We start from the raw sequence: 23,099 nt of genomic DNA on the forward strand, positions 1-23,099 counted from the left end.
GCTGCTAGCACTTCAGGAGACAGCCACCAAATGTGATATGTCAGGTACATATGACATACCATGCCTCCATGTCCATGGGATATTGAATTCAACTGAGGTGTTGCTAAACTTTATTATTTCTTTATAATTGCTTTTTGAAAAGGTAGTGGCACCAGCAAATTGTCTTTCTGGGCATGAAAAGCTATCATAAGACCAAAATAGTCTTAGAGTAGGAGATTTTAGAAAAATGACCCTCTGCCAGCTGCTCTGGGAGATGTGACATGCTCCCAGGTGCTGAGTAACCTGCAGCTTGAAGATACACTTCAAATGAATCAGTTTTGAAGAAGAGCTATGATAGATTATATTTTCAGTTGTTCACCCTCAAAAGTGCCATGTTAGACTACTGTAATGGCTGCATATTCCAAGGGTGGAAACAATTACATTTGTTTGCGGTAATTAATTCCTTCTGTGTCTCTTTTTTTTAAATTAATCCTTCAGTTTTGCCTGATTATGACTGACATGTGCAAGTCCCTTATAAAAACTGTAAGTTTATATTCAGCTTCTAAAAGCCCTCTTTCCAGACTAGATAAATAATGTAACAATATTTTAATCTTTAATTTTTTCTAAAAACTCCTGAGGTCTCAATATTCTTCTGCAACTGCCCAGGAACCTTCTGGAAACTACAACTTTTCAATGAGAGGAGTTGAAAGTGAAGAACTGGAATGGAAAATGAAAGGTAGAAGGGGTTAAAAACAAATTTAAGGTCACAAAATTTTGACTCTAACTTTACAGTAGTGTTCCCAAGGGAAATAATAATGAACCAGTGCAAAAGCATTTACAAGTTTTGAAGTTATATGGTTGGTTTCCAGGTTTTCGGAGAGCTTTTGTTACTTTTAGTTTTCCAGGTACGTACTGGTGCATAGGGTAATATCTCTTTCTTCTGCCTCTGAGGAGTATGAAAGCTCAGAACTCAAAAGAAGGTGAAACAGGAGTGTATATTCACTGAAAAGATTGAAACAGAGACAAAACGTTTTAATGCAGCGAAACAGTGTTCTAAAATTACTCAGTTCCAATTTGAGTTTCACTGTAGAGTTTTAGGGAGGTCTTGATGGTAGTGGTGGTGTACAAGTGACCTAATGAATGTATTTTCTACTAAAATTCCAGCTGCAATTTGTTGGAACTTAAATAGACCTTTCCCCTCCACTGGTCTGAGAAGCTCTGAAAACAGATGTCCTGGTCTTGGCTGTTCTCATGAGCATTTCAGCAAGAGTCCCTGATAAAAGCAGGGGCTTGGAAAGGATTTTTCTGATGCCAGAAGCTGTTCAGTTGGAACTAGATTGTGACTGCAAGCTTATTTACTAAATAAACCTAGATTTCTGTAGCCTAAAACCAGTCTCTGTTGATGTTCCTGCAGGGTTTCCTACCAGCCCGACCCAGGCCTTCAAGGGCATTTGGCCAGTGAGAAATTATCCTGGGTGCTAAGACTGAGGTGCCCTTTAGGCACCGTTAGTGGCCTTTAGAGGTGAGACTGAGTTCTCTCTTCAGTGTTAGTCTTGCTGCTTATTGTCCAGGTCTCCCCTCCCTGGGTTTTAATTGTCACATGCAGCATTTTGTAAGCAGGTAAACGGAAGCTCACTTTTTTGTGACATTACTTGTGTAAAATGAGCAAGGAAAACAAAAAATGAGGAGGGAGCATGCTTGCACTCTTGCTTTAGGCTGGTGAGACAAAACTGTGGGTTTCACATCTCGGGTCAAGAAGTCGGGTCAAGTAAAACTATGCTCTGTTCTTTTTTATAAAGGTTAATTTTGGGCAGAAAAGGAGACAGACAGGAAGGAGATAGGATCAGAGGGAGACTCACATTAAATTAATGTAAAATCTTTAATTCAAAATGCTTGTTAGTTTGGCTTGAGGTTTTTTTCTTCTTTACATAAGCCATTTTTGTAAATGTGTTTTCAGACAGGATTTGATTGTAGCAGGCCTGGCCTGGCAGATCAAAGGTTTATATTTTAATGGGAAAACCCCAAAAATGATGAGCATTGTCAAAGAATTGTTCCAATTAAAAGGAGATTGGCATCAACTGACTTAAAATTTCTAAATGAACGTAACAAGAATAAACTGTTGACCTTTTTCTTTATGAATGCTTTTCTACATAGTGTTTCTCTGTGAATGTGCATTAATATACACAGCCTAGCTTTTCAGAATTTTATCTGGTGCACGAGCCCTGCTGCAAGAAACATTAACATTTTGGACATTTTTGTTCCAAATCAACAGTGGTTCTGTGTACCTACTAGTGATATTTTAGTCCTCATTTCATGTACTTGTGATGAGTTTTAAATGTGCTTATTTTTATTCCTATAGATTTCTTTTCATTACATCAAAAATATTGTTGAATTCTTTAAGCAAACTGTGAAAACAACCTAAAGGAGATCCAAAGGACATTTGAGAGGTTTTACTTTTCCAAAAAGAAAAAGTTTTGATACAGTCTCTGGTTTGGTTGTTGGGTTTTTTCTAATTTCTAAACTAATGAAAAATTACCACATTTCTCATAAAAACAACTATGCATAGACAGATTAAATCAGGCATTTTCACTTAAGTTGCAGGATGTCCTGGGAAATGTTCCTGCTGGAAACTGGACTGTCTCTGGATGCATAGATCTACTTTACTCTTCCTGCTAGTACTCAGTCACAGTTACACGAGATTCATAGATTTATACCAGGTGCTGACAATGTCATATCCCTCCTGCCAATCCATAAATGTCGGCAGGGGTTTGAGTCATTTTGCACCCTGTGCGAAATGCCAACCCGCATCCTGGCATAAGGCACATTCTCCTTGCAACTGCCGAGAGGCACACAAGGACCTTCCTGGTACACAGACCATCCAGACAGTGGGCAGCTCTCATTTCAGGGCATCTTACGTACAGAAGTTCCCATTTGGATAGGGAGATTTCTGTTTGTGGCCATGGTCAGATTCACTTCTCAGTCAGAGAACCGGACACAACCGTAAGTAGAAAATGTTACTGATAGTGAAACTATTGAGTAGGCTTCAGGGAAGATCAGAGCTGGAGTAATTCCTGTTCAAAAACTGCATAATTACACTAGGATATAAAACATGTTGCAAGGTTTGATAGGCTTGTGAGGTTTAAGAGAAAGGAATGTTAGCAGCTGAACTCATCTGTCATCATCAAATGTAAAAAAAATTTGAATTTCTGTGGGTTGGTGTTGCATGAAGGGTTCTTTTGAAAACCAGGTATTATAGCTTTTAACTGGCATCCGGCTGCGGTTCTGCACTGGCAAAGGGATGAACTAAGTAGCTGGGGAGCTTGTACAGTGAATGATGCTAATTGCTAACAAATCTGAAAGGGATTATATCATGCCGCCACTACAATAGTGGAGAGTAGACTCAACTACCCAGGACATCCCTTCCAGTGCAAGTATCCTAAGGCTTCCTCTTTAAGTAAAGAGAAATACTCCATGTATTAAAGAAATTGTTCTACTGGAGCTGTTTTGAAGCATGGTTTCTGCACTATCCGCACTTTCTTGCTATTGTTTTAAAACAACCTCATCACATAGACTCCAGAGAAGATAAAAAATCTGAAAACAGTGAAGCATTTAAGGCTACTAATTTTAAAGGAGACATTTATGATAGCTCCAGCAGTTGATAGTGACTCGTCTTAAGTGTTTTCCAGTGCTCAGTGAAGGTCAGGGCTGTCCTTTGTGTGTGTGAGAGAGGATCAGACACAAGTACCTACCAAGAGTGCATCTGAATACAGGGCACTAGGAATGAAGTGTACACTATTTTCAATTAGGGTGAAATTTCCTTATCTAAAGATTCTGCAAAACTGGATATTAAAGAAAGCTTCCTTGCAGAATTTTTAAATTATCCTAGGGGCCTCAAAAGAAAAGGGTATGAATGTTGTAAGAAGCCCATAGGAACAAGATTCAAATTAGCAGAATATGTCACTTTGAAAGCATCTAGAATTTATTTTAAAAAACTCCTGCAATTCTAATGAAATTAAGGGGTGGCACTTCAGCTTGTCACATTATTTTTCTTCATTGCTAATGCACATATAAATGGCTGAAATTTTCTTCTGGATGGAAAACTGGATTCTCATTTTATTTAATTGACCATTCTGTTAATTCTTAAATGTTTTGTGTAGCATAAAAAATGCCTGTCTAACCAATTGAACCATCCCCTCCATGTGCTGAGGAAAAAGTCTGTTTACCTATGTGCCCACCTTCATATAGCAGAAGTAGTATAGCTGTAGGGTATGGCTGTAGTCATCTGTTCAGGTTCTTTGTTCCAATACATGCATCAGACCTATCTTCAGAATATTACACTGTTGCTGATGCCACACTGTCAAGAATGACTATATCTTCCAGTACCTGGTGGGGTTTGTAAGACTGGAAAGCATGTGCTTTGGTTTTAAATGGGATTTCTTAAAGAGTCACTGCGGCAATATAGTTCAGGTTCCATGATCCTGCTGGCTTTTTGTTGTTATTGTTACAAGAGATTTTTCTACAACTAAATGCACTTAAATCAGTCTTTTTCTTTAGAACTAAAATAAGTAGATAAGCCGTGGCCTATGGCAAAATTTATAATTCAGCTGTCCAATTCATATCAGGTTAGACAGTCCTATAAAGTTCAAGAACATATTTTCTCTGGGTTGTTGTGCTGTTTCTGTCATGTATTCTCTGTTTTTATGGACTTGTGACAATTGATCTTTAACCTAAAGCAGTGTACTTTGGCCAAATGTCTCCCAGTCTTTTGGGGGCATGTACCTGACAGCCCTGTAGGAGCGTGAGCACACGATACCAGACTAGAAATGGGCAAATCCTGCAAGTCCACTTGTGGCTGGTGGGAGACAAGACACTGATTTCACTGCAAGGTGTCAGAAGGGCAAAAAAGAAATGTGACACACAATGTTACGGTCTCTGCACATGTCTTGTTGTTTGTGGGCAGCTTCTGAGTAGTGTGTGGGATGTTGAAGCTGTGTGGGTGGATGGCCACTGAATGCCCTACTAACCTGCGCAGGCTCAGCAGGCATGGTGGTCCCACAGCTGCACCATGCTTCAGGCACTGGAGCTGTTGCTGCAACAGAGCCAGGCCCGTTCTCAGGCAAGACTGTTTTCACCTTAAGTTACACTGTTAAAAGTTGTATTTTGCTAGTGAAGCAGTAAAAATTACATATCCGATACGCTGGTTCCTCTACCACCACTGTGGGATTTTTCTCTTTTGACTTCTTTACTGTGTGCGGTTTTTTTCATATCTAATGAGAAAACATCCCTGGGTGAAATTTTTATCATGGACATTTCTAATGGAATAAAATTTCATCCAAGCATCGCCATCACCAACACGCATGGTGAGGAGGGGTTTTCTAAGATTTTCCAGAAAATTCAAGATCCCAGGAAGTCCAGAGCTGATGACTTGCCCCTTTACCCTGGAAACATCGCAAGGATCTCAGGTGGAGCCCAGTATTAGCAGCACTGGAAGGAAGGCAGGACTGTGTTTGAGAGAGAGGGAGAGAAGATACACATGCATTTTTTTCAAGTAATTCCACCACTGTTGAGCTTTTCAACCACCTCCTTGTGTGTTTTCTCATTAAATCCTGTAATATATGCACAGGCATTTTTGTGACATCTTTGCTGAAGGATATTCATTGTAACTGCTCTTGAAAATTTAATACATGATTCCTCAATACTGTGCTTTGCTAGTGACCTAGGTTTTTTGAGAGCTTATGCAGTAGAAAGTAGTTAAAGAGATTTAAAAATCATGCACATGCTGCCATGACAGACAAACCCAGCCAGACTGACACGAGTTTTTCCAGCCTCCTCATTCAAAAATTAACAGCAGTTGTCTTTAAAGCAAGCTGTTTTCTGTTACAGCTGTGTGCATACTTGTAATTGAGGAAGCAGTTGACAGTGATTAGGGGGAAATGGGTTTTCTTCTGCTTGTTACAGCAGCCTACATTTCACATCACGTTCTCAGAATTAATTGCCCCTGTGCAGATTTTCACTGGCTAGTAGCCACCTTGTACATGAGCTGAAGTAGGAGTGAGAAGCTTCTAACATACTTCAAGAAAACCTGCAGTAATCTGAGATTTTTTACAGCAGCCTAGCCAGCCTTGCTCTGCAGGTCCACTTTCATGTCCTAGTCTTGTTGTGTGCCCATGGTGGGTTGCTCTTCCAAGCACCAAATGCCATTTCTTGCATTCCCCAGAGCACCAGAGGTGTCATTCCTACTTCCCAGGAGAGCCACGGTCCCGGGTGCCTTTGCAGCATCCGCCTGTGCTGAAGCTGTTGGGCAGGGATCATGGCAATGGGTTGCAGTTTCCTTCAGGCCCTGCTGTGTGCCAGCAGACCCTGCTGAGCCTCAGCCACCACCCAGCACCGGTGCTGTGGGACAGGCTCATTGGTGGCCACAGTGGGAAGGAAGGGTGTCTGTGGGTTGAGCATCCCTTTTCTCCTTCCTCCCAGCCAGAAGCAGGGTGCAAAGCCACAGGGCAAAGCAGAGCTGCTGTGCAGATGGGGGCAGCAGGACCTGTGGAAGGAGCTATCTCGGGTGACTTTGTGAAACTGCTTCTGCCATGGAGTCCCTCAAGGAGGGGTCACAGCTCTGCAGCATGATCAGACCAGAGAAAAGGGATTTGGAAACCATGCGCTTACATTGAGTCTTCTGGTTTAATATTGCATCATGCTTGGGGGTCTTGCAATATCTCTCCAGTATGACTGCTCTAAGGGATTTGTGTGGTGTTGGCCAGTACATCTCTAAATCACCCTGTGAAAGGCTGTTTCTTATGTTCATTAGAAACTTCAGTTCTGTTCTTCTTACCGTTACACTCTCGCTTGTTCAATCCAGTGCATTATGTGTCTGAGTCAGGCTGTAATTTCCTTCTCCTTTCAGGCTTGCAGGAAGCAGAGCACACTGCTGACATAGATTTTTAAAATATAAATAAGAAAGTTCACTCACAATAGCAGTCACCAGTATAGCCCATGGAAACTGAGATGCACATGATTAAATTGTGTGATTATACTTCTTGGACGTAAAAGTCCCTTTGTTATGACAGCCTGCCAATAGGCCGTGTAGCATATAACACATGCTATTACATACAGCATTTAACTCTGCTGTTGTCACATGCCTGCTATACCTTCAGATTTTTAAATGGCTGGCAGTGTGATTAAAGATGTTTGCTCGCTGCTTGAAGGGTGTGTGTCTCTTCACACTTCTCACCTTGGCTACTGGAAGAATCCTTGCAATATCCCTTACACACCATTAACATGACAAAACACAACTGTTTTTAACTTTATCACTTCATGCTGTTTGTTTTGCAGTAACACCAGGGAGCTTTGGTCATTAAGCAGCTGCTAAGAAAACCAAGATGCAAAAAAAGTAGTCCCCATGCCACACCTGATGTTTTAGACATATAACATCATGGTACCACAGGGACTGCTTGCAGATGTTGAATGCAAGGAGGGGTCCTTTCCCTTCCCTTTCTCCTTTTCTCCCTTTCTGCATGCTTCTTTCCTGAAGCTGGCTGCAGTACTTGCCTTGTGACTGAGCCAGCCTGTTCAGCTGCTAGCCTAGCAAAAAATGTTTCCAAGGGAGTTTGCAGGCATTTTTTTAAAATTAAGTCAACTCCCTGGCCAATCAAAGGAATAGCAGAGCTGATTCAGGATGGGCGACAGGAGGGTGAGCTAGGGCAGGGGAGCTGGACTTCCACTTCTTGGCGCTGTCATGCTGCTGGTACATGGAACTATACTTCAACTAATTCAGAAACTTGGTCTGCCTACAGAAAAATTAAATGGAAGAATAATAGAAATGATCAGAGAATAATACCTGCACATGAAGTGTCTGTAGCAATGCTTGAGACAGAACAATAATAGTGATTTTAGTTCAGTCTGGGCCTAAGAGGCTTTTTTGTGAGTGAATTTGGTGAAGAGTTGAATTCGATTTTTTACTTAACATGAAATGGAAAACTTAATTTAATGTTCCTTAGGATTCTTAGAGTGGTGTAGGAAATGGCAAGATTTTACCAAAAGTAGCTAAATTCTTTCAGAATTAAAGATCTTTGACTATTTAATATATTATAAAAGATAGCGAAGGTACTTGAGAATCAAAACTGTCATGTAGTTACAGCCCCAAGCTTCATTATTTTTAAATCTTTTCCCTTTTTATGAGAGATCTCATTTTCTGATTTTCAAATACATGAATAATTTTGCATGTTCTAAATAACAATCATTTCTAACAGGAATGAAATGCATTCAGATTTATTCCTGAAGCTTAATGTAGTCATCAGAAGGACGTGCTGTCCTGAGCAGAGGTGCATCTGGCCCAGTGTTTGGGCACTGAGGATGGCCAGAGATGAATGGTAAGGAGGGTGTGCAGCAGCATCCCGCTGTCAGTCTTCCAGACAGTGGGAAGGCTTGCAGGGAGAAAGGAAAAGCAGTTTTAGAAAGGTTTTAAGAGGCTGGATGCCCTGTTGTGAGGGAAGTAGGGTGATTCTTGTCTAGCAATCAATCATGGAGAGAGTGTGGGACTGAAGAATGGGGTCAGCCAAAGATAGAAGTAAATACTTTGTAGTGAATAAGACCACATGTGCAGATAAACTGTGAAGGACCTTGGAGATGGGGATTAGTTGATAGGAAATCATAGAAGTCAGTGCAGAGAGACCTTAGTGTGATGACTCCACTGACACTTCAGGTAATCTTTCTGGTTATTGATCTTTCTGAACTTGAGTTTCCAATAGGAAAGAGGAAAGACTAGTCATGGGAAGAGAAAATGGTATGCAGTATCTAGGCCACAGGAGGATTTTCCCTGCTCGTCTCAGAACACGAATGTGATGAGCATGACCTGCAAGAGTAAGGAGAAAGAGAAAAGTATATTGAAGGAAAAAATACTAGGTTTTCTTGTGTTGTACTTGACAGAGGTATGTTTGTTGTATCCCAGAGAGGGTTGGCAGCTCCCCACTAAGGCAGCCGATCAGGAGTTCCCAAAACATCAGCCAGCCTTTCATAGAGAGAAGACAGATCTCTGAAGTGTTGACTCCTAAAATAATGTTAATACCTGCTGTGAATTTTAAAGGATTTGTGTTCTGATTCATGGAAAAAATACCAAGGAGCTAGTATATGCTCATTAAAGGTAGATATAGATATATAAAATGAAAAAAAAAAAAGCTTTGCTTGTCTAGCCAATCAGGTCCAACTGTCTCCATGCAATAACATCTGGTATGTGTTCTTTCCCCTTTGCTCAGCTTTCTGCAAATGTGTTTGCTATCTGCCCTGTGTGGTTTATATCATATGTGCTTATTTGGACAGATTTTTTTTCTCTCTTCTTTTGGAGAGAGCATTTGGGTGCTGATACTTTCTACCCTGTTTATGAAAATGAGCTTATTGGTCTTGCCAAAACACAAAATGTCTTCTTGGGTAACTGGTATTAAAGTTTATTGCTTAAGTACAACATTTTCCAAATTTACATTTCAGAAAACCGATTGTATTACTAATAATTTCCCTTTCATTTTTTTGATGCTTGACTTGAGATACTGGAATATGATTTCCAGAAGTGCTGAGTACTTACAGCTGTAGCTGAAGTTGGTTGAAGATATGCTTGGGGCCTACAATGTGCAGGTTAATGCTGTAACTGAACAGTCATGTTTATGGAGTCTTAACTGGGCACCCAGAATCAGTGAATGCCTTGAAGAGTCGTGACTCTCTATCTCAGTAGCTCATGTCTAGAATGATGATGATGATGTTACCCCTTCGTAATGCAGGATGTTTGAAGACAGAGAACTATGTCTTTAGCTGTTTTCTTTTAAGAGATGCCTTATGTTCTCCCAAAACATATATCCTAGAGAAAGATTGAGGGAAGAAAGTTTGCTTTGTGAGGGACTCCAGTGTTTTATGTCATGTACAGGCCCATCTACCAAGTCTCTCAACTGCTTAGCTGTTAAACACATTTTTGAAATTAATATTGCCAGGTCATGGCATTTGGTTCTTTGTGGTGTGCTGATGTTTGGGTATTCTTTGCAATGTCTTTCGTCACCTGCTTTATCCCCTGGATGTAACCCTGTTGCCGTTAGTACATGCACAGAGCTCTGGTTTGTTATTTATGGAAAACAGTCTAAACTTTTCTTCCAAAAGCAGTTACCGTTCTCAAGTACTTTTTCCCCTTGCTGCTCAGATAAGTGACTCTCTGATGCTAGGAACAGCAATAAAGTATTTCCCCAGTACTTTGTTCTCAATTGTAGCCAGCTGGACTTCATCCATTTTATTAGCCTCTGTGTATGGAAGGACTGTGTTAATAACAGGTTTTTTCTATCCCTTTCTCCTCAAACATATTTCCACTGCTTCTTTTACATTAGAGAGTTTATAAGCATTTTTTTCCACGTTTTATTTCAGTTGTTTTATTAGTGCAGTTACAGCCTGTTCTAAAACATTACGATTATCAAGATGATGTGGAAGGAATTTAAGACTTACATATAGAATGGTCCAATAAGAAGTATTGGATGATCAAATTGAGAATAATTTTAAGAATCAGTAGTGTTTTAAAGAAGACGGTCTTAGCAATCAAATAAATTTGGTTGGTACTGTTGTGGAAGGACTTGCCATTTGAGGTACTCCTCTTAGACTATAAGCAGCAAAGTGATGCTGTGGCAAGGCTGCAATAGGAGGGAGCGATAAACTCCGTAATGGTGAAGTGCATTCTTGGGCAGACAAAGAAAAATAGAGGGCTCTAGAAATGTCTCTCTCTCCCTGTCATAAATCAAATGTGATGAATAGTGTTCTGGTTGTCCTGATACTGGAAACAAAAACTGAATAACACTGCCTGTGTTGGCAGTTTGCTGTAGCTTCATGCCGAACAGAATCTGTTCTGATAAAGGTCCCATATCAATGCCTCTAATGACCCTGGATGTAATTTCTTCTCAGGTCCCCAAAGCTCCAGTAGATGGTCACGTTTCTGGTTTCTTCTGGAGCAAAATACTTCTAGACACATCTGACTGAGGACAGCATTTGTTCAGTAGAAGTAAGCCCCAGACTGGAATAAGGTTCTTGCTAACACATAAATTTTAGATACTTCTCTACACCTGAGAGCATACCTGTAACCAGGGATTTCGTGTTTTGGCTTAGTTTTATCTTCAGAAAATGAAGAATTCTGAAATAAGGTATATTTCACAGTAGTGAGAATGTGAAATGAATAGTGAAATAAATTCCAAGTTTTGCTGTCTACTTATTGTCAAAATGAGGTTTTAGACAGAGTCCCGTTGTCTGCTGTACAATTTCTGTCAGCTAAGGATGAGATAACTGATAAATTTTTCACAGCATTTCATTAGATGAAGAAATCAATAATTATTCATTTCTCCTCAAAGTTTGGCATCTACCATCAAGAGCAGAAGATCTGCACAAAACAAGACTTGTTTCTTATGCTAAATGCTCAGCTTTATAGCCAGGCAAATAGGTTACACCTAAGTCAGTATCATGGTAGCAGCTTTTTCTTACCCTCTGGTTCCTGTGACTGGTAACACAAAGAAAACCATTAGTAGCTGCACAGCTCTGTGCAACGGTTTAATTGTGTGTGGAGCAGGACTGAGTATGCTGAATTAGTTCACGGAGAGCTGATAATAAATGAGGGAAGGGAGACTGACTCCCAACTGAATAGTTTATTGCCATGGCCCATGTTTTTAATCCACAGGAACAGGAGATTGCTGACTTTAGTTATACTTTCAGTAGATGAATGACACACTTGGTGGCAGCTCTCATTTGACATATAATAGTCAATACTTCTCTGCTTACTTTGCAAATGGCTCTAATAGCAGCGAGCTCCCTGAAGGTCGGGAGAAGAAAAAAAAGTCTGTCATCTTAGACAAACCTTATATGCATTCAATGCTGAGAAACTTTTGCTGTATAAAATTTTAGTGTATTCTTATTTTTCTGCTGATTTCCTGGATGCAAATTGCTTGTAGACTTTTTAGCCCAATCATGGGGTTCTGCAGCTTTTCCAGCTCCATCAGCTTGGGGGAAGTCTCAGACTCTGGTACAAGCAGGACCAGTTTTAGGAGAGCCCCATGGCACTGCCCGTGTCCTGGGGACACCAGGGCACAGTGTCAGATGTGGCCTCCTAGGAAGAAGCACAGTGGTGAGCAAGAGTGAGACCTTCATGAGCACAAAACCCCCCAGGGTTACATCAGCTTGTTCCTCCTCCTTGAGTGCATCGTTACAAGTATATCTCGATTTGTGCCCATGCCTGTGTTCTTAGCTACGCGTGGCAGAGGAAGGTTTTTGTAAATGCACTTTGCACTTGCGGCTGATTGCTTAGGTCCCTCCCAGGACTCTTGCAAACAGTATCAAATTCTTAGAAACCCATCACCTGACCTTTTTCTTTTGGAATATTTATTAGGGTACAACAGCTACAGACTTACTCAAAGTGTTAGGAGTAGCAGCAGCAGTAGATAACTATTACTAGTGTGCAGTCTTACTGTTTTTAAAGCACCAGAGTAATTAGCTATTTTTGTCCTTGTTTGATTGCAATTATACTCAAATATAAACATCACTTAATGAACTTTGCAACAAGTAAGGGCTGTACCGCTATTACGTAGGACAGTTCCATATCTAAGTGGTGATATTCTTCCTGCATTAGCGTAACTAAATTTAAAGTAATATTGGCTACAGTGGTTTGTTTTATTGTACCTCTCAAATGGATGTGTGTCATGGAATATAAGCGAGTGGAAAAAGTCTGTCTGGCAGTAGGCAGCGTGCTGTGGTATATTGCGTTTCTCAGACATGAGAGGAATGTGGCAGTGAGGTCTACAGTTGCCTGCTGTAAGCACTAGCACTCGGGCTGAAAAGCAACTTGGGATGTGCCTTTTGCTTCATTAAGCAAAAGGCTTTATGCCTGTGGCATGAACTGCTATAAAACACAGTGGAAGTATTATAGTGTATGTTGTTAGACAGGACTGCCAGTCTCAAACATCTAGAATCACAAGTCAGATATTCCAACATAAAATCTCTCTAGTAATTAGGGATATGGGGGTTTTGGGGGGGTTTTATGTTTCTTTTTTACTTAAGATTCATTTCAGTGAAAGCTGAGATCTTCACTGTAAGTTGAGATCCTCACCTGACTTCAGGGCTTTTAGATAAACACCAGATTTCAGAAAACTTGCAAAAAGCTTATAAAAGTTCTTTATAATGAGTCAGGCATCTTCAGTAGAAGCTATGTGATTGTATATGCTTTGTCATTGTAAATAGCATCTAAAAACCAGGGATGCAGCCAAAAAACTAAAAAAAAAAAAAAAAAATAACCCAAAAAAACCCCAACCCCAAACCAAAACCAAACACCACAGTCTAGAAAGCCTGTGTTGTGTGGGGGAGCCACGGTGAGGCAGCTTGTAGACCTTGCAGCTGGTGTAACTTCTGCAGCCTCCCAGAATTCCATCCTGTGCATGCTGGCATCAGTAGCAGGACTCCTGTTTACAAGACCAAGCATGTGATGATGAGAGATGCTTTAGTTTCCTTGTGTTGGCTGCATCTTCCAAAGAAATGTCAGTGCTGACCCTGTCCCTGAAAGGGGAGGTGTAAGGGATGGTGATGTCTGAGTCTTTCTCCCCACTCTGCTGAAGCGGCAGCCTGTAGCTTTAGGATTTTGAACCGCTGCACTGTTAGCAAGAGAGGCAGGTGGAGCGTTCATGTTTCTAGGCACTGCACAGTGCTGGAAAAGCAATGCCGAGGCCCAGGCATGGGCATTTTTAGGATCCTTTATTCATTGTTCTTACTGACCTGTACTTCAGTCCCAAAGAACACAAACTACAAAGCCCACACCTTGGCAAGACTAAGATCCAAGAATTTGTATAATTGTATAGGATTTTTAATGTTGAACTTGAGTTTGCTCGTTTGGAAAGTCAGTGCTCATGTACATAGGTTAAACGGTTGTGGTAGGTGAGCTGTAAATCTGCTTCTGTTCTATCTGCCTGTCTTGAACTCTGTTGAGATCTCTTTCTGCTGTGCAATCCTAGAAGAAGCAACAATTCTTGAAATAACATTTCGGCACCATAAACACTTCTTATTTGATGCTCTGATGTTTGGTCTTGGCAGCTCAGCCTGCCTCTTCAGCAAGCACGTGGCTGTCACCGTTCAGCCAGTCCTCCTTTCCTGCACAGCCAGTGCAGATGACAATCACCTTTCTCTCAAGAGTGCTCCAAGCGGCTGTTTAACATGGCTAAGCCTCAGGTACTCTGTCATGCAAATACAAATTTGCTCTTAGGTCAACATTTAAAGCATCATTTTCATTGTTTTGAAGAATCCTGTTAGTTATAGAGGAATGATAAATAATCCAGTGGTCTGGAACCACATTGTTCTGGCTCAGGGAGCTGTTACCACTACAGATGATGCTTTAGGTCTTGGAGGTGCATGTATGTGATGCACTTTTGTACTCTTGGATCTAGCAGTTCGCCTAATGGTTAATTGTAATTGAAGCCCACTGAAGTCTGCTGGAGGTATCATTCAGTTCGTAAGTACTTCTTCCACCTTCAGTGGAAACATTTATAGTCTGAAGCAATCCCTTGAAATGTTTTACTACTGTCATATTGATAGGGAAAAAAAATGCAGATATAAAGAGGTTGTGTGCATTAATTATTTATCATGCAATCAAGAAAGTATAAAAATAATCCAGTGTTGTAAAGGAAAGCACTGACTCTTTCAGTTTGAATAATGCAGACCCCACTCAAGCTTTCTCTGCAGAACATGAGGTCTAATCCCAGCATAAGTAAATACATGTATTTTCTCTGAAACAGATCTAAAAATCGTGCAGCTCTTGAGAGGAGACTAATTGTGCTTACTTAGCTTCGAGTGAATAATTAAACTGTGAGGAGTTATTTTTCTGGCTCCTCTGTAATGTTTCTTTCTTATTAATTCTTAGATATTCAACTTTTGGACTTTTTAGCATCAATCAGGCTCTGCTTCTTTTGTCTGAAAAATAAAATATGTAAAGGAAAAACTGCCAGAGATTTAAATACATTGTATTGTTACAGTGTAAATATAATCACTGTAATTAAACCACTTGAAAATATGAACCATCAACTTTTTCTCTCAGGGACTCAGCCACCTATGGGATTTCTGTGCCTGTGAAAATCTCCCCAGAGATCCAGTGTGCTTCACTTCTCTGAAAGTTCTTGAAACAAAATTAGCTTTTAGTCTTTTAAAATCTGTTGGCTTTATCTGCTACTAAATATGCATGTAGTAAGTACTGTGGGATCAAAACAAAAACAACTTACTCCTCCTATGCTTGTAGTTTTGATGGGATTTGCAGTTTGAGTCAAAAATCAATAATCTGACTCAATGTATTTGAGATCATGGTGGATAAGGGTAGATCCCTTCAGCCTAGATCAGAACCTGCGAGGTATCTTGAAATAAAAGGAAAGGGTGAATACAAAAGAGACTGGAAAAGGATGAGAGAAGGCACCTGAGAAGGCAGGTAGCCTGGTCTTGAGTCCTGGGGCAGAACTAACAAATTCCGTGTTGCTCCTTCCAGACATTAGCCTAGCATGCTCTTAAAAGTCTCTGCTAACAGAGATTCTGTCACCTAATGAGGGTTCAGGCAAATTTTTTTTCCTGTTAGAAATGTTTTCCTGATGACCAACTCACTCCACCAGGTGTCTGTGACTTTGTCCTTAACTTGCAGCCTTTGTGGGGAGAGTAGGATGGTGCCAAGTTGGGTAGTGTAAGGGGATGGGGAGGGAAGGCTTTGGGAGAAAGGTCATGAAGATGAAGGTCATGGATGGAGAACCCTGGGAGGCTCCTCCTGAGGAGGAGAAGAAAGTGTTACCCATCCAGGCTCCTTGTCATCATGTTTCTTGCTACTGATGTCTTGAACTTTGTGATGTTCTTGAAATGCTTTAGACAGATATTGAGTAAGAACAAAGTTTGAAATCTAAGCACAACCTCAGTGGTGGAGAAACCTCTGGGTCTCATCTCCAGAACTGAAAAATAGCAATATGTTGACAGAAAGACCTGACCATAATGCCCTTCTCCTGTCTTTTCTACCCTCACAGATGAACAGGAGCCAGCAGTCAGCAGTGATTCAGACATTTCATTGATTATGGCAATGGAAGTTGGACTGTCTGATGTGGAGCTTTCCACTGATCAAGACTGCGAAGAGGTGAAGTCTTGAAAAACAGAGATCCAACACTAAACTACAGGGGAGGGTCACAGGGAGGGACCGAGTCAGCTTTTTAGGATTTGGACCAGTCATGCACATGCCTCCAGAGCACTGTCACTCCTGCACACTCCATTCTGAGATGGTCATGAAAAGCAATAGCAACAGTTGTGTCTGCCTGGATGCATTTTCATCATCTACATACGTTTGTTTTGTTCACATGGGAGATGAACGCTTCCGGTTTACCCACGTGCTTCAGAGCAGTCATGTAACTCTTCAGTGGCTCATAAATACACAGCTGAAATGACAGCTTGAGTGTTTTCTACACTTGTTTGGTCGGGTTTTGTTTCTTTTTTTTTGAAAAGACATATATCTGTTATGTTTGTTTATCGTTTGTTATGGATGGACACTCTGTTTTTGTTGACTGACCCCAGCTTTTTCAAGAGTTCAATCCAGAAATCTGAATTTCCTGTTCACTGGTCACTCCAGGATTTATCATTGCTATATCATTTCTGCATGAAGTACACATGGCTTCAGAAGGATGGTGCACCAGCACCCAGCATTAATGTGAAGCCTGCTTTCATTAAGTGGGAGCCTTGGAAATGGTATATTCTGAAGGCCTTTACTTGTAAAAGAGCTCTGAATTAACAGAGATTGCTGAGATTTGGGTGAAAACTGCATTATGTTGGCTTTTACTTAAAGCTCTGTTCTAGACAAGAATCATATGGTGTGAAAGAGAGAAAGAAAAGCTTAAAGCTTCACTCCGTCCTTGTAGTCTTTTGCTTTTTTTTTTTTTGCTATCAGCAGTTGTCAGTACGTTAATGGCCTTCCTTCAAGTCACAATTCAGTAGCTGGAAGAGAAGATCTAGTATAACATCATGCCTTTTCTTAATTTTACCAACCAAAATCTGACCGGTAGGCTAAAGGACTGTCTGAGAGGTTTCCAGAAGCTGCTTGTTAACAGCTGTGCATTATGCGGGTGACAAGAATATTCTTAGGAGGGGTCTGGAGATGCTGATATCAGTGTAAAGAAACTGCTAATGAAGCAGGAGGCAGCTGGGTTGAAATGTTTACTAATTGATTTGGTTTTGGTTTTTTTCTTAGGGCGTTTCACTTCTTATGTTTTGATAGCAGTTTTTGCCGAGTTCAGGTGGTTAGTTGCCCTCCAGGGACCCTGTCAACATTGTCGCAAGCATAATGGAATACTTGCAATTTGTACAGAAATATATATATATACCAAAATACTTGGGGTAGAGGGGAAGGAATTTGAAAATAAACAGAACTAACAGAAATCCATACACCTAAATAATAATGACCAGTGATGATTATTTAGTTCATCCCGAGCTCTGCTTTTCAGGGAAAAGCTTCTACTGACTCGTTCAGTGTACGATTTCATTTTTCAGTCAAAATACTCAACTGTGAAGAAGCATTTTTAGCTTACTGTTATACAAGAGTAAGTGGTTTCTGTTGACAGTCAGATGATTTGAATCACATTACTGCCTCCTGAGTAAGTCCATAGAATCAACAATTCATCTTGCATTGAGATCTCATGGAAAGGTCAAACATTTTGGCTTTCTGGTGCATGGCAGCATCTCAAAATGCACCTATTAGGATTCTTGCTGCATTTAATCTCCTTGTGGATTTACTTGTTACATGTGGAAGCCAACTTCCAGCCAAAATTCAGTTTGTCAGATCTCATTTGGGAACAAATGTGTTTAGAACTACCCCTAAAATTTTGTCTGATCTGCTTCCTCTGTACAGGGAGAAGGAAAAATTATACTCCACACTTTTCAGTCCAGATAGAACTCAGTTCATTTTATGAACTGAAGTTCATTTAGCTTAATTTTTTTGATGTTCTTAGTCCCTAAATTGAAGGGTAACTTTGAGGCAAAGGAGCAGAGCCTAATCATCCTTCGAAATGGTGATCCGGAAATGTGCCATTACATTTTTACAAGCCATTTGAAATGATGTCTCTTTTAAATTAAAGAGATACAGGCAGCTGGAAATCTACTTGGTTTAAAAAAGAAAGTTAGAGATCCTTCTGGAGGGCCCAGCTAGGTCAGTCTTGCCAATATTTGTGGTTCTGTAATTGTATTTTCCTTATTCTTTAATGTCTTCTCTAGCCCGTGATGCTATGGGAAAGGCCCACAGCATCAGGGGAACCAATGCTGAAATTCACCCCTACACAAGGGAATTTGCACAAGGTACCGCATCAGCTCCACTTAAGCTCTGGAAATAATGCTGAAATAGGATTTAAGTGGTGCTTACACCAAATTCTGGCCCTTCACTCAGGAATTAAATTCATCTCAAATGATTGCAGGGGAAAGAGTAAAGCTGGTTATATGCAGTCAGGTCTCCCTATGGAAAGTACACACACTGGTACAATTTCCTCTCAGTTTCCTCAGTGCTGGAGCCTGGGTGCTACAAGTCACAGGAACATCACAAACACGATGTCTGAGTTGTCAGCGATCCTTTAACATCTGCCCACCACAGCCCAGCACACAGACAAAAAAACTCCTGGCTGAACTGTTTGGATTTCAGAGGAGCCATCGCAAAGTGTTTGTTTTATTTCACAAACTTAATTAAGTTAATCTCAATGGATAGATTAAACAATTATCTGTTGCCATAGCGAAGTCACCCACAGCACAGCAGAGCAAACGAGGTCTCTGGAAAAGCAAGGCAGGAGGTAGAACTCCCAGCTGATACTGAACTTTGCTCAGCAAAATCATTAAAAGGAGTTGTGCTCAAAGGGGAACTGAGACCCTGCCCATTTTTCTAGGAGCTCATGGATGATTTCAGAGAGGGATCACACTGCGTATGCTCTTTTCCTAAGTATCCCATAGTAAATGTGGTCCCTTGGGGACCACAGGTGGCAGAGGCAGGGTGCTAGGCTGGGTGAGACGTTTTTGCATGTCGCCATACTGTGGTCTTTCAAAAGAAGCATCCTAGCAAATCTAGGGCAGGAGTCTTTCTGCTTTTGTTTTCCCAGTCCTACCTGCAGTTTTGCTCAGGAAAGATGTTTTTCCGTCCCTGTCCTCAGGTAGTCTATAGCTCTGAGCACTGTTAAGTGATAATGAGTACAAAGCCAGGTTAGACATCACTGGAGCCAGAACTTAGGAAAGCACTTAAGTAAGTGTTTTATTCGTCCTTTTTCAGAAAAGCACTTATGACTAATTTTGGACTTGTACCAAAATCACGTTATTTTCAACAGGTCTTCTATGAGCATAATTATATCCCTGTGTCAAATGGAAATGTTTTCCTAAAGCAGGACCTGGCTGACAAATTCTTTATATATATATATATAATCTGTGAAATGCCTTGGGAATTTGAGGTGCTTCATAAATATGAAGACCCGCAGATGTATGTTTGTAACACATGTGAAAGCCTTAATTCTGCAGATCTGCATACCCACGCACATTTTTGCTTACATGAGTCTCTCCACTGAGGGTCCTCACAGGGTAGAATTAAAGCTCCCGATTTGCAGCTTTGGGCAAGATTAGTCCCATCCAGAGCATTGTGTGACTCCTCGGTACAGCTGCCCGCTAAGCTCACGCTCTGGCATTATGTGGGATTCAGATGCCGGGGATTCAGCACTTCGTGTTCAGAAGGGAGCGCAGCCTCTAGCATGCAGCCAGGAAAAAAAAAATCCTCTGGTGCCCTCTGACGAACAAGTGCTCATGCACATAATTCTGCAGGCTTGTGCCGTGGCAGAGGGGCACCTCCTGCCCAGGGCCAGCAGCCAGAGGACGGTGCAGCTCTCTGAGAAAGGTGCTCTTGTCATTAAGCTGATGTTGTGTCTCTCCGAGCTCTTCCTGTCCTGTCATCTGAGGCTCTTTTCTTTTCAGTGAGCGAGTAGTAGGTGGGAGAAGCATTTGCCTTAGTGAGGCTCATCTTCACTTGGGCTGGGTTGCAGGATGAAACTTGGACAGAGACCACGCTCTAAGTATCCTTTGATTTTTATGGGTTTACTAAACTGCTCTCCCCAGGGTCTGTTCAACAGGTAGGACACATAAAAAGTTCTATCGGCAGAATTTTGCACTCACAACCAACCTCATGCGTGCATGCAGATGTGCAAGGCACAAGCACTGCATCTCTTCCCCACAGCTGACCCATTCTGGTGGGGGTACAGATCTGGCACTTGCTGATGGTTTGGAGTTTTTTTATTTTCTGACTGGTTTAGAGCCTCAAAACCAGAAACAGGACAATCATAGCACTGCACTTCATTCTTTAAGCATTCTGTAGAATTAAATTGCTGTGCATGCATATAAAAGTACTTTGATATGACTATGGAAACTGTATTGTAGTGAAAACAGAAGCAGCTGCCATTTTTAGACTTCTTATATGAGGGACATTGTGGCACTAAACAAGAAGGCTTTGTAGAGGAAATTTGAAAAAAAAATATTGAAATCACATATGGTAAGAGGCCCCTCAGATCTCACTACTTTAATGACCCCTGGATCAGATCCAGAGGAAGTCATTGCAAGAAGGGCAGTACTTTGTCTCTTGTTGAATGACTCGTTTGGGATACATTCTTATTTTGTTTACAAAATGAACCCAGAACCAGAGACAGATCCAGCTCTGAATTTAATCTTTCTCAAAGAACATGCATTTTGTGATCCAAAGTTTTTGTTGTTAAACCTGTTAACCTACCCTCTTTTTCCCCTTGCTAAATAAAAAGAAATGCTTGTCCAGTTTGAAAAATGTCTAGCTCTGAAGACCTTTGCCTGTGGACGGGTTGCCCTGGCAGATATCTGCAGATCACTTAACACTTCTATGATAACTTCTAGTCATCAGTAAAGCATAGTTACAGATTTTCCATAAAGTGTGTTTTATTTGCTGTTCTTTTTAAACCTGGAGCACAGTCATTATATAGATTTTCCAGAGATTTGCCTTACAGACTTTTTCCTTTGAATAAATGCCACAGCCCTTTGAGTACATTCTGTAATTAGAAGGCAAAGATCAGGGCACATCTTTATATATAAAACTCTGGACTGCAAGTCCTTGTTGTGACAACTAGTCCGTACTGAAATGACAATAAGAGGTTGTGCATAACAGCGGGAAATGCCTTTCAGCCCAGGCAGCTGGGAATCTCCTAGGCTTTGTTTGTAAGAGGCTCATGCCTCTGTGATCTCTGTCTGTCGAAAAGCTCATGGCCAAGCATATGGTTTGAAATAAGCCAGGAGTAGGAATTTATAGGCTGTGCAAACCAAGAAAACCAATAGTTATTTATTAATTTCTATTCTTTAGCAATAATGGACATTTTTAACCATTTGTTGTTCTCATAGGTCCCTGTTGTAGGGCCAGAGTTACCAGTCTGCTAGGAATAGGGGCCAGGACAAGCTGACTCTCTGAACAAAAGAGGGAGGGCTTGGTTTTCTTTTGGGATGCAACTGTTTTGCAGGACTGAAAGAGAAATCCAGCCCTTCTCACAAATGTTTGCTCTAGTGTGAGCCTTAGTTTCAGGGGAAGGAGATCATGGGATCAAAAAATAATACTATGATGGTTCCTCTCTTGCATTTTATGCTGCCTGTATCTCTTGTAGCAGGTTGGACTGCTCTGGTTCAGCATGGGGACGGAGCCAGCCTAAATTCAGTTTAAGGACTTAACAAAAGATAGGCCCAGGGGTTTCGGCATATGAGGGCAGCCAAGCTTCTTCCTAACCAGTGCAGACTGGGATTGCTGCTTCATTGAAGAACACTGAGCATTGACTCATTTGTTTTATAGATGCAAAATGTGTGAGCGTGTATCAGGCAGCCAGTGTGACAGAAGTGAATCTGCCTGGTTAACGCAAGCAGTGAAAAACAATGTCATGAAATATTTAGGGGCCAGGGAAAATGAGGGTGGAGGTGTTGTTTTTGCAGACTTTTTAAACAGGGACAACTGATCCAACACAAGCACTTCTTTTACTTTACCAAGCTGTTACCTGAACTAATTGATAGGTTCGCAGTTGAAAGAGGAATGCCAGATGGACTTTTTAGTCTGGATTTGTTTGGGTAGCAGATGGCAGCTGCGGGCTGGGACAGCGAGTGAGGAAGAAGGCTGCCCTCCGCCATGCAGCCTCCCCCGCGGGGCTGGAAACCCACTCGGCTACCTTTCTCTTCTTTGGCACCTTTTTCAAGAAAAACGTTTTGAGCAGGAGCTGTATTTCAAAGGGAAAACTAGAGAAGAAGGACCAATGAAAGATGTGGATTTTGAATGAAAAGCCAACAGATAAATTTTCCATCTGAAATTAATCTTGTCTCTCTCAACTATTTTAATTGTGAATCAGTGGAAGTTATTTCTTTCTGGAGTGAATGAAAAAAAAAAAAGGAGAGAAAAAAAGAAATAATTTTTTTTCCTTTCTTGTTTATTTCTTGTTTCTTCAGTCCTGTGTAGCATTAAAAACAACAGCAAGATGAAGATGCTTGTTTGCTCTGAATGTATACAGTTATTTCAGATGTCAAATATCTCAGTGTTTTGTATGTGTGCGTAATACCATCCTTCTTGTTTCATGTTGGGAACCTGAAATGACTGTACCATTTTATAATTAGAAATGTAAAGAGGGGACAGCGGGTGGGAGGGTCTGTTATTTTTATAGCAAGATGTTCCTTGTATTTAGTGAACATTTAAAATGGTTTTGTACTTGTCAAAATATACATTCCATCCATTTCCAGAAGAGAATTATTTTTATTTAGAGTAGTTTATAAGCAAACCAAAAAAAAAACAACCCCAACCAGTGGCGTCCCATTTGTACACGGTTCATGAACGGAGCAGAAGTATCCTGTTTTTCAGTGATGGCTCCAAAGCTTTTTCCAGCCGTGTCTCTTCTCACATGCTGCAGAGCCATACCAGCAAATGCCAATGTTAAAAAGGGAAGAAAAATGACAAATGAAATCAATACCATATGGATCAGTGGACAGCTTAGCGAAATAACTTCCAGTTGGGAGACGATGGTCTGTCTCAGTGAAATTCTCCAAGGTAATCAGTCCTGCTCTGGACTGCA

The 23,099-nt window shown here is 40.9% G+C and overlaps 1 protein-coding gene across 1 annotated transcript in view; it reads left to right on the forward strand.

Moving 5' to 3' along the window:
- RNF150 (ring finger protein 150) overlaps positions 1-22,654 on the forward strand; it is a 124,277-nt gene extending 101,623 nt beyond the window's left edge. Inside the window, exon 7 of the mRNA XM_074905039.1 lies at positions 16,014-22,654. Within this exon, the coding sequence (XP_074761140.1) occupies positions 16,014-16,132 (119 nt within the window). The 3' untranslated portion in view covers positions 16,133-22,654. The remainder of the gene's footprint in view (positions 1-16,013) is intronic.
- Positions 22,655-23,099: the final 445 nt, after the last annotated feature.

Source organism: Athene noctua, chromosome 4 (genome assembly GCF_965140245.1).
Source record: "Athene noctua chromosome 4, bAthNoc1.hap1.1, whole genome shotgun sequence".
Taxonomy (NCBI): domain Eukaryota; kingdom Metazoa; phylum Chordata; class Aves; order Strigiformes; family Strigidae; genus Athene; species Athene noctua.